Source organism: Eleutherodactylus coqui, chromosome 8 (genome assembly GCF_035609145.1).
Source record: "Eleutherodactylus coqui strain aEleCoq1 chromosome 8, aEleCoq1.hap1, whole genome shotgun sequence".
NCBI lineage: Eukaryota > Metazoa > Chordata > Amphibia > Anura > Eleutherodactylidae > Eleutherodactylus > Eleutherodactylus coqui.
The window spans coordinates 1594585-1607107 of NC_089844.1; the positions used below are offsets into that span (position 1 = coordinate 1594585).

At 49.4% G+C, this 12523-nt stretch overlaps 1 protein-coding gene across 1 annotated transcript in view; it reads right to left on the bottom strand.

Moving 5' to 3' along the window:
- Positions 1-12523, bottom strand: part of LOC136577418 (CD5 antigen-like) — a 153342-nt gene that overhangs the window by 49158 nt on the left and 91661 nt on the right. Inside the window, exon 4 of the mRNA XM_066577314.1 lies at positions 881-1192. Within this exon, the coding sequence (XP_066433411.1) occupies positions 881-1192 (312 nt within the window). The remainder of the gene's footprint in view (positions 1-880; positions 1193-12523) is intronic.

The following is a 12523-nucleotide window of genomic DNA, read 5'->3' on the forward strand; positions in this document are numbered from 1 at the left end:
TTTAAATCCTCAATTTCACCATTCCAGATTAAAAGGACGTCATCTATAAAACGTTTATACATAATGATGTGCTTTACTAGTGTCATAAATAAAGTAAATACACATGTACATGATCACATGATTGCATCATCACAGGTCCTTCACCACCATCTATCCTCAGTACTGCTGAGCTCTGTGTTCATGTACCGGTCACATGATTATATCATCACAGGTCCTTCACCACCATCTATCCTCAGTACTGCTAAGCTCTGTGTTCATGTACTGGTCACATGATTATATCATCACAGGTCCTTCACCACCATCATTCCTCAGTACTGCTAAGCTCTGTGTTCATGTACTGGTCACATGATTATATCATCACAGGTCCTTCACCACCATCATTCCTCAGTACTGCTGAGCTCTGTGTTCATGTACATGATCATATCATCACAGGTCCTTCACCACCATGGTTACTGATAGAGCAGGCGGCCCACGGCGGACACGAGGCCATGTAGTATTTACCAGAATTACCAGATGGGCAGTCTGGCCATAAAGCCAACTGATATGTGCACCTGATAATTGTGACTTACCACAATGTATGTGACAGATGGACTACAGTAATAGGGTCACCATTTATAGAGCTTATAACGGAGCAATTGGCATTGCTCATCACCATCATCCACACAGACATGTACACAGAGGGCTCCATTTCATTAGTATAATATTCCTTCATGATAGGACTGATAGCTGATAGAAATTGTCTGTGGATGAAGCTGCTGCAGGTTGTTAGTTAGTGTCATTCTCTCAGCAGTTGTCAGTGCAGTTATTGTACAGGTTGTCAGGTATGATGCTGTATCCAGTGCGGTGTGTGATGTGTGGAGAGGAAAGAGATGTCTCTTACCTGAACATAGCACACCCATCAGAGATGCAGAAGGATATAGACCACCATTTGTAGAATATTTACACTGTGACAAGGATGACTTTCCTCCTGTACATCGTAGATACAACCTCCTCCTGTAACCATCCACAAATATCTCCCCTCTGGTCACACGATGTGGTACATTTGCAGTGTTACATCCCAGCTCTCTACAAACTATATTAGCAATGTTTTCTCTGTTGCCAGTGTCATAATGCACTCCCCTCCATTCTCCTTCATATCTCACTTCCACTAATCCTTCACATTCAGTGTTTCCTCCATAAAGTCTCACTGGAGCTGTGAAAATAAACAGAAAATAATATAAAAATCCATGAATATAAGGAGATACTAGTATAACAGCGCTTGTCTCCCCATGATGTCCCCTCTCCATATGCCTATTAATCACAATGCACATCTTAGAGGGGTGACTAGTCCTCGAGGTCCCTCTCTGTGAGCCAGAATGAGGAGGGGCAGCTGGTGGATCTGGTAGATTCTGCATCACATGGGTGTCAATTCACCAGAATCCCCAGATGTGGCTCCCAGAGATCCCAGCTGATGGTCATGGACTAGAGAAGCCGGAGCCAACTTCTTATAACAGCAGTCTTCATGAGAGAATCCCTAAGAGCAGCGACCAATAGTAATACCTCCTAATGATATACGACATTTGACAGGACACCCAGGACCTCTATAGGAAATGGTGTTTATTTTATGTGTGCACAGACACTGTGGATTAACATCCAAAGCCCAGTGTGTCTATAGAAAGAAATTGCAACACCTTTATACAGTGTGGGCCGCTTATTCACGGTTTCATAACAATTAACACTTGAAGGAAGAACTCATACAGGAAGAATTTATCTAGAAAATGAAGGAGGGGGGTTAGAATGTAAGCTGGGCTATCTCGGTATCCAATTACACAGTGTGTAGAGTAAAGTCTATATACTTCAGCTTTCTGGCTGATAACAGAGAGGCAATAGCAGTTAAAGTATATCAAATGTTCTATGTCCTCATACCACATTACTGCACCCTACAACCAACGAGTATCATCTATAGCATCGTCACAAGTAGTCATGTATATTTGTGTAGGCAATGAGTGTATACAGGGGGTCCCCAAAATGTGTAAACACTTCAGCATGGAGAATATGTGCAGAAAAGCTTTATTACTAGATTTAGGGCTTATTGACACCGCAGTATTTTGTAAGCCATAGCCAGGGGCGGAACGTACAAAGACAAAGTAAATGGAAAGATTTGCATTTCTTCCATACTTTCAACCCACCTAAAAAAGGCGCAGTGTGTGGTGGCGATACACGTGGCATACTGCCGAATAAAGAATGTAAACCTTTCATGGGTTTTAGGATTGCCCTTGTACAAAAGTGCTCCTTGGTCCAAAAGAGCGGAGTGAGATTTTCCTATCCATTGGGTGGTCATCTGTTCGAGCTCCCGGTTTATCCAGGGAGTCTTGCTCTACTCCAGCTGTCTCTCCGGCATCCCCGGATCGTGGACAAAGGTTATTTTCATTGCAAACTTGGACAAGGGGTGCAGGTGGGATTTCCCTTACCAGGGTTAACCCACCGTGCACCAGATGGGTTACCATTAACTAGAGATGAGCGAGCGTACTCGTCCGAGTATTAGGGTGTTCGAGATGCTCGTTACTAGAGGCGAGCACCACGCGATGTTCGAGTCACTTTCATTTTCTTCCCTGAGAAATTTGCGCGCTTTTCTGGCCAATAGAAAGACAGGGAAGGCATTACAACTTCCTCCTGTGACATTCCAGCCCTATACCACCCCCCTGCAGTGAGTGGCTGGGGAGATCAGGTGACACCCGAGTATTTAAATCTGCCCCGCCCGCGGTTCGCCACAGATGCACGCTGAGAGAGATCAGGGAAAGTGCTGTCTTGCTGTAGCTGCTATAGGGAGAGTGTTAGGTGTTATATTCGTCTTCAAGAACCCCAACGGTCCTTCTTAGGGCCCCATCTGACCGTGTGCAGTACTGTTGAGGCTGCTTTTAGCAGTGTTGCGCAATTTTTTTTTTTTTTGTATATCAGGCGTGCAGACCACAGCGTCTTCAGTCTGCAGTCATTTTACAGAGTATAGGGGCAGTACTGGTGAGGCAGGGACAGTGGTACAGGGAAAGAGATATACTGTCTATATAGGCAGTGGGCTTTTTCAAAAAAAGTGGGGAAAAATACTATATTTGGGCTGCCTGTGACCATCTTCAGTTTCCTGCGTGTCTGCTGGGGGTAGTAGTCGCTAATTAATATCCAGCTAAGCGTTACAGCAGGCTTGCACATAATTGTTTCCTGGCTCTGCTGTGCGCTCCGTTACATGATCGCCGTCATCCCGCCAGAGGGAAACAGTATACATATATACGCTGCATACGGTGTGTCTCTGCTTTTTCACCTCACCCTTTTAAAAAAATTGTAGCAAAATACTTAAGGCCTACCACTGGCCTTTGGCCACTTGACTGGTTTTGCGCTGTGAATTACACTAGCTCAGTCATACGCACCTAGGTCTGACTACAGGCTTGCGCATAATTGTTTCCTGGCTCTGCTGTGTGTTCCGTAAGCGAAGTCAGCCTCCAACCACACGCCAATAAATGGCACATTTAATTACAGCATTCTGTTTCTGCTCTACTCGTAATACACCATGCTGAGGGGTAGGGGTAGGTCTAGAGGACGTGGAGGCCCAAGTTAGGTGTGGGCACAGGCCGAGCTCCTGGTCCCGGTGTATCGAAGCCGACTGCTGCGGGATTAGGAGAGAGGCAAGTTTCTGGGGTCCCCAGATTCATCTCACAACTAATGGGTCCACGCGGTAGACCTTTATTAGAAAATGAGCAGTGTGAGCAGGTCCTGTCGTGGATGGCAGAAAGTGCATCCACCAATCTATCGACCACCCAGTCTTCTATGCCGTCCACAGCTGCAACTCTGAATCCTCTGCCTGCTGCTCCTCCTTCCTCCCAGCCTCCTCACTCCATGAAAATGACACATTCTGAGGAGCAGGCAGACTCCCAGGAACTGTTTTCGGGTCCCTGCCCAGATTGGGCAGCAATGGTTCCTCTCCCACCGGAGGAGTTTGTCGTGACCGATGCCCAACCTTTGGAAAGTTTCCGGGGTCCGGGGGATGAGGCTGGGGACTTCCGGCAACTGTCTCAAGAGCTTTCAGTGGGTGAGGAGGATGATGACGATGAGACACAGTTGTCTATCAGTGAGGTAATAATAAGGGCAGTAAGTCAGAGGGAGGAGCGCACAGAGGATTCGGAGGAAGAGCAGCTGGACGATGAGGTGACTGACCCCACCTGGTTTGCTAAGCCTACTGAGGACAGGTCTTCAGAGGGGGAGGCAAGTGCAGCAGCAGGACAGGTTGGAAGAGGTAGTGGAGTGGCCAGGGATAGAGGCAGGGCCAGAGCGAAGAATCCACCAACTGTTTCCCAAAGCGCCCCCTCGCGCCATGCCACCCTGCAGAGGCCGAGGTGCTCAAAGGTGTGGCAGTTTTTCCACTGAGAGTGCAGACGACCGATGAACTGTGGTGTGCAAGGTTTGTCGCGCCAAGATCAGCCGGGGAGCCACCACCACCAGCATGCGCAGGCATATGATGGCCAAGCACCCAACAAGGTGGGATGAAGGCCGTTCACCGCCTCCGGTTTGCACCACTGCCTCTCCCCCTGTGCCCCAACCTGCCACTGAGATCCAACCCCCCTCTGAGGACACAGGCACGACCGTCTCCCAGCCTGCACCCACACCCTCACCTCCGCTGTCCTCGGCCCCATCCAGCAATGTCTCTTAGCGCAGCGTCCAGCCGTCACTAGCGCAACTGTTTGAGCACAATCGCAAGTACGCCGCCACGCACCCGCATGCTCAAGCGTTATACGTACACATAGCCAAATTGATCAGCCTGGAGATGCTGCCGTATAGGCTTGTGGAAATGGAGGCTTTCAAAAACATGATGGCGGCGGCCCCGCGCTACTCGGTTCCCAGTCGCCACTACTTTTCCCGATGTGCCGTCCCAGCCCTGCACGACCACGTCTCACGCAACATTGTACGCGCACTCACCAACGCGGTTACTGCCAAGGTCCACTTAACAACGGACACGTGGACAAGCACAGGCGGGCAGGCAGGGCCACTATATCTCCCTGACAGCACATTGGGTGAATTTAGTGGAGGCTGGGACCGAGTCAGAGCCTGGGACCGCTCACGTCCTACCCACCCCCAGAATTGCGGGCCCCAGCTCGGTGCTGGTATCTGCGGCAGTGTATGCTTCCTCTACTAAACCACCCTCCTCCTCCTACACAACCTCTGTCTTGCAATCAAGATGTGTCAGCAGCACGTCGCCAGCAGTCGGTGTCGCGCGGCGTGGCAGCACAGCGGTGGGCAAGCGTCAGCAGGCCGTGCTGAAACTACTCAGCTTAGGAGAGAAGAGGCACACGGCCCACGAACTGCTGCAGGGTCTGACAGAGCAGACCGACCGCTGGCTTTTGCCGCTGAGCCTCCAACCGGGCATGGTCGTATGTGACAACGGCCGTAACCTGGTGGCGGCTCTGCAGCTCGGCAGCCTCACGCACGTGCCATGCCTGGCCCACGTCTTTAATTTGGTGGTTCAGCGCTTTCTTAAAAGCTACCCACGCTTGTCAGACCTGCTCGTAAAGGTGCGCCAGGTCAGCGCACATTTCCGCAAGTCCAACGCGGACGCTGCCACCCTGCAACATCGGTTTAATCTGCCAGTGCACCGATTGCTGTGCGACGTGCCCACACGGTGGAACTCTACGCTCCACATGTTGGCCAGGCTCTATGAGCAGCGTAGAGCTATAGTGGAATACCAACTCCAACATGGGCGGCTTAGTGGGAGTCAGCCTCCTCAATTCTTTACAGAAGAGTGGGCCTGGTTAGCAGACATCTGGCAGGTCCTTCGAAACTTTCAGGAGTCTACCCAGATGGTGAGCAGCAATGCTGCAATCATTAGCGTCACCATTCCTCTGCTATGCCTCTTGAGAAGTTCCCTGCAAAGCATAAAGGCAGACGCTTTGCGCTCGGAAACGAAGGTGGGGGAAGACAGTAGGTCGCTGGATAGTCAGAGCACCCTCATGTCTATATCTCAGCGCGTGGAGGAGGAGGAGGAGGAGGAGGAGGAGGAGGAGATAGCTTGGCCCACTGCTGAGGGTACCCATGCTGCTTGCCTGTCATCCCTTCAGCGTGTATGGCCTGAGGAGGAGGAGGAGGAGGATCCTGAAAGTGATCTTTCTAGTGAGGACAGCTATGTGTTGCGTACAGGTACCCTGGCACACATGGCTGACTTCATGTTAGGATGCCTTTCTCGTGACCCTCGCGTTACACGCATTCTGGCCACTACGGATTACTGGGTGTACACACTGCTCGACCCACGGTATAAGGAGAACCTTCCCACTCTGATTCCCGAAGAGGAAAGGGGTTCGAGAGTGATGCTATACCACAGGACCCTGGCGGACAAACTGATTTTAAAATTCCCATCTGACAGCGCTAGTGGCAGAAGGCGCAGTTCCGAGGGCCAGGTAGCAGGGGAGGCGCGGAGATCAGGCAGCATGTACAGCGCAGACAGGGGAACACTCTCCAAGGCCTTTGCCAGCTTTATGGCTCCACAGCAAGACTCTCACCGCTCCCCAGTCAAGGCTGGGTTGGCGGGAACACTGTAAAAGGATGGTGAGGGAGTACGTAGCCGATCGCACGACCGTCCTCCGTGACGCCTCTGCCACCTACAACTACTGGGTGTCGAAGCTGGACACGTGGCCTGAACTCGCGCTGTATGCCCTGGAGGTGCTTGCTTGTCCTGCGGCTAGCGTCTTGTCAGAGAGGGTGTTTAGTGCGGCTGGGGGAATCATCACGGATAAGTGTACCCGCCTGTCAACCGACAGTGCCGACAGGCTAACACTCATCAAGATGAACAAAGCCTGGATTTCCCCAGACTTCTCTTCTCCACCAGCGGACAGCAGCGGTACCTAAACAATACGTTGGCTGCACCCGCGGATGGAAGCATCGTTCTCTATCACCATAAAAAACGGGGACCTTTTAGCTTCATCAATCTGTGTATAATATTCCTCCTCCTCCTCCTCCTGCTCCTCCTCCTGAAACCTCACGTAAATCACGCCGAACGGGCAATTTTTCTTAGGCCCACAAGGCTCAGTCATATTACTTTTGTAAACAATGTTTATGCGTTTCAATTCTCATTAAAGCGTTGAAACTTTCACCTGAACCAATTTTTATTTTAACTGGGCTGCCTCCAGGCCTAGTTACAAATTAAGCCACAGTAACCAAAGCGATTAATGGGTTTCACCTGCCCTCTTGGTTGGGCATGGGCAATTTTTCTGAGGTACATTAGTACTGTTGGTACAACAATTTTTTGGGGCCCTCGCCTACAGTGTAATCCTAGTAATTTTTATGGGCTTCGCCTGCACTCATGGTACAGCAAGGTGTGTGGGGTTGGCCTACACTCTTGCTACATAAATGTAACTGGGGCCTTGTCTACACTGCAACTGCTGAAATGTGAAAGAGACTGTTATCTCCCTAAACTGCTGCAACGGGAATGTTACTGTGGCCTGTCTTGACTACTACTACTGAAATGGAACTAAGACTGTGCTCCCCCTATACTGCTGCTTCAGAATTGTTACTGGGGCCTGTCTAGACTGCAACTACTACTGAAATGGAACTAATACTGTGCTCCCCCCTATACTGCTGCTAGTGATATGTTACTGGGGCCTGTCCCTAGTGCTACCGCTGAAATGTTACTAATTCTGGGCTCTGACTATACCGCTGCTAATGCTATGTCACTGGGGTGTGGAAATGGAGGCTTCCCTAAGACATGATGGTGGCGAGGCCATTTCCCACCAACGCGGTTACTGTTAACGTACATATTACCAGACTGACTGGGGCATGCACTGTGGGCCTAAGTCCACCTGTATTGTATGTGACGTTAGCTCTGCTGAGCAGGGCTCTGCAATGGGATACAGTTATGTACCACCGATGGGTTCCAGGGAGCCACCCATGCTGTGGGTCCACAGGGACTTCACATTACGGATTTGTACCTGCCAGTGTCTAGGTATTAAAAACCCCGGTCAGACTGGGGCATGCAGTGTGGGCCGAAGCCCACCTGCATTTAATCTGACGTTAGCTCTACTCTCCGGGGCACTGCATTGGGACAAACTACAGGAGCAATACAGCGCTAATGAGACGTGCACAGCTACGCTAGCATTGGAGTCCGCTGTAGGCCCGCGATTACTGAGGGTTTGTGCAGAGGCCTATGTCCTGGGTGCAGTGAAAGTCCGCTTCCAGCCTAGGATTGCTGAATCTGTGGGCCAAGGCCTATGTCGTGGGCACGGTGCAAGTCTGCCATGTTTGGCCGGTCAGATCCATTTTTGGTTCATGTCTTGGGTTTCCTAGGACCCCCTATGCTGTTGGTGCAAACTTAGCTCCCATTGCGGTGTTTGACCTGTCTGGCACAAAGACACTGACTGACTTGGGTAGGGGGCAGAGTGCAGATGGCTTTTCCCTTGCAGTGTGGATTCAGCTATGTGACACCTTGACAGAATGAATACTGTGTGGCACATGGGTTCCCCATTGCTATGCCCACGTTTGCAGCTCCTGATGGAGGTGGCACAGGATTGGATTTGTCAATGCTTCTGTACAGCATTGTGGGCTATCGCCCCGCCCCTTTTAAAGAGGGTCGCTGCCTGGCCCTGCCAACCCTCTGCAGTGTGTGCCTCCGGTTCATCCTCATGGCAGACGCACTTATAAATAGAAATGAGGGTGGCGTGGCATGAGTGCAGCTGAAGGCTGCGCAGGGACACTTTGGTGTGCGCTGTGGACACTGGATCGTGCAGGGGGGTTGGGCAGCATGTAACCCAGGAGAAGTGGCAGCAGAGTGTCATGCAAGCAGTGGATTGTGCTTTGTTGGAGGTAGTGTGGTGCTTAGCTAAGGTATGCCTTGCTAATGAGGGCTTTTCAGAAGTAAAAGTTGTTGGGAGGGGGGGGGGGGCACTCTTGCCGCTATTGTGGCTTAATAGTGGGACCTGGGAACTTGAGATGCAGCCCAACATGTAGCCCCTCGCCTGCCCTATCCGTTTGTGTCGTTCCCATCACTTTCTTGAATTTCCCAGATTTTCATAAATGAAAACCTTAGCGAGCATCGGCGAAATACAAAAATCCTCGGGTCGCCCATTGACTTCAATGGGGTTCGTTACTCGAAACGAACCCTCGAGCATCGCGGAAAGTTTGACTCCAGTAACGAGCACCCGAGCATTTTGGGGCTCGCTTATCTCTACCATTAACCTTTCTTGTTATACTCCATTAAATTCACGAGGCGCTATTCTTATACATTGTACTGCGGACATGTGAATAAGGGGTAAGCATGAATTTCCACAGATAATGTTCCCATGCGACTTCCATCCGAATGTCATATGGGTGGAACTCGCACAGGTAAAATAACCCAATATATTCAATGAGATAATTTACATAAGCAAATGTTTGCTCAAACCAACACTGAGATTGAAAAATTGTAGCATGTCCTATTTTTGTGCGATTCCACTGCGAAAAATCACATATTCTTTTCTAAGGCCACTTTCACACATCCAAGAAAATCGCACAAGATTTGTGCCTTACGAGATGCAAAAATCTTGCGGGAATATGAAGCCCATTCTTTTACAGTGTGAGAAAAATTCACGTCCTATCTTTTTGTATTCCTCAAAACACATTGCCCATTGTTTTCAATGGGACTGTAAACCGCGATGTGTACGCGAGTGCCATGCAAGCTTTCCCACTGAAAACAATTGGGAACATTTGCCGATCCTCGAACGCGGCTGATAGCTGCGCCAGAGGATCTCGGCTTCACAAAAGTGATCGCAGGCATTTTTGCTAGAAAAACGTCTCGCATTGGCGGGAAAATGCAGGCGGAGAAGGAAGGTATACCAATCTTGCTACTGTCTGGTTGGTTCATCGAAAAAGACTTCATATTCCACTCATAACACAGCACATGCAGGCAAATCAATATAAAAACCAAATGGGCCATTCCAAACATAAACCACTTGTATATTGGACACATTACATGGTCAGACCCCGCTCCCATAACCCTTACAATTCAAACTCCCGAATAACCCAACATTACCGACATCTGGAAAACCGCAACAGATTATTTCCTTAAAAACAACCACATAAAGATATTTCTAACCAACCTTGAGTTGAGAACTCAATTTAAACTCATCACCCACAATTCTCTCCACAGCGCTGCGGGAAGCGTATATCGCTTCCCTCCTGTCCATGCATCACCCATCCCACTTAGACTAAACACTCCTCTAATACGAACCTCACATGCTCGCCTCTAGGACTTCTGTAGAGCAGCACTGATCCTCTGGAACGCACTACCCCAAAACATCCGGAAAAATCTCAGACACATGGAACTTCAGACATGCCTTAAAGATGCACCTCTTCAAAAGCATACCAAACCTCCTAATCTAGTCCCTCGCCCCTGAAATATGTCCCCTGCCCCTCCCTATGGCTTTCCATTTTTGCCTATCATCTACCTTTCCTGCCCCATACTTCCTGTGCTACCCCCACCCCATTTGTGTCCTAAAAACGGTTTATCACATGTTATTGTCGCATTGCTATGTTGTCCCTTGCACCTCCGCCTGACCTTGTACCTTCTTTTATCAACCCCACCCTTTTTGTTTCTAAATAATTGAACACCACTTGTAACTTTTGTAATTTCTGTAGTTTTCATATTGTTTGTGATCCCCATGTACCTCGAAAACGCTATGGGATGAGTTGGTGCTATACAAACAAAAATTATTATTATTCAACAAAGCAGCAGGCACTGACATTTCTTTATGGGACTCCCATAAAGCATTTATCAGAGGCCTTTTACTTCAACAGGCTGCAAGATTTAAAAAGCAACAACTTAAAAATATAAATGACCTTCGAAATAAGAGTTAATATTAGAGAACAAATCCAGCCCATCACCTAAAATGCACTCACTCCTCAAAGCAGCAAATAGACATGTCCCTAAAATTAGAAAAAAAGGCCAAAAACGAAAAAAAAAAAACTACGACAACTCCTATAATAAAGCAACCTGATGGCAAACCAAGGAAAAAGAGCTAGAAGCAAAACTAGGATGTTATACTGGAGATAACAAAGCTCTGGAGATAAAATCTTAACTCCACAAGCCGACGAATTCAGCCACTGAGACCATAACCTTCATAACTTTAAGGGGTTGTCCGGCCACGCAAGGTGACATCTTTCTAGAATAATTAGAGATGAGCGAGCACCAAAATGCTCGGGTGCTCGTTGCTGGAGTCGAACTTTCCACGATGCTCGAGGGTTCGTTTCGAGTAATGAACCCCATTGAAGTCAATGGGCGACCCGAGCATTTTTGTATATGACCGATGCTCCGCATAGCTGATGACTTGTCAAACACCAGAAAACATCCGAAAGTCATGGAAACACCACAGAAACGGATAGGGAAGGGCAGCATGCATGGCTGCATCTGAGACTCCCAGGTCCCACTATTAAGACACAATGGGGGCAAGAGTCTTGCCCCCCCCCCCTAACAATTTACTGTGGACAAACCCTCATTAGCAAGGCACACCTTAGCTAAGCATCCCACTACCTGCAACCAAGCACAATCACTGCCTGCGGGACACACCGCTGCCTCTTCTCCTGGGTTACATGCTGCCCAACCCCCCCACACGACCCTGTGTCTGCAGCGCACACAAAAGTTTCCCTGCGCAGCGTTCAGCTGCCCTCATGCCACACGCTGGCTGCATAGCCACACCACCCTCATGTCTATTTATAAGTGCGTCTGCCATGAGGATGAACCAGAGGCACACACGGCAGAGGGTTGGCAGGGCCAGGCAGCGACCCTCTTTAAAAGGGGCGGGGCGATAGCCCACAATGCTGTTGAGAATCGATGACAAATTAACGTACGAACATCATTCCAATCCCGTGCCACCTCCGTTGCAAAATTGGGACTCAGGTGCCAGCCTAGCACTTCCCACACCAAGTATTGCTGCATTGTGGAGGTGTAGAAGTAGGTGAGCAGGCCCCGGGTCAGGCTCGGTACTAGCAAACACCTTGTGTGGCCCAAGGTGCTGCGAGTGACATAGCAATGGGAACGCCATGTGTCCACACACTACTCATTGTGTTTGGGTGCCGGACACCTCATGAACAACGCAAGGGAAAAGCCATCCGCACCCTACAAGTCAGTTCGTGTATTTGTGCCAGACAGGTAAAACACCGCTTTGGGAAGTCTGTGTGCACCCACAGCATCGGTGAGTCCAAGGAACCCCAAGACATGAACCATGAAGAAATCAGAGTGCCCAAACATGGCAGACTTTCACTGCACCGAGGACCTCGGCCTCTGCACAAACCCTCAGCAATTGCGGGCATGAAGCGGACTCCGAAGCTAGTGCAGGTGTGAACATCTCATTACTGCAGTATCTCTCCTCTTGTTTGGCCCAAACCAGTGCTGCGGATAACGGTGGTAACACGAGAGAAAATACATGTTGGCCTCGGTCCACAATTCATGCTCTAGTCAGCCAGTGTAGTTGTGCCAGATAGGTAAAACACCGCGATGGGAAGGCTTTGTGCACCCATAGTGTAGACAGACCCCTGTAACATT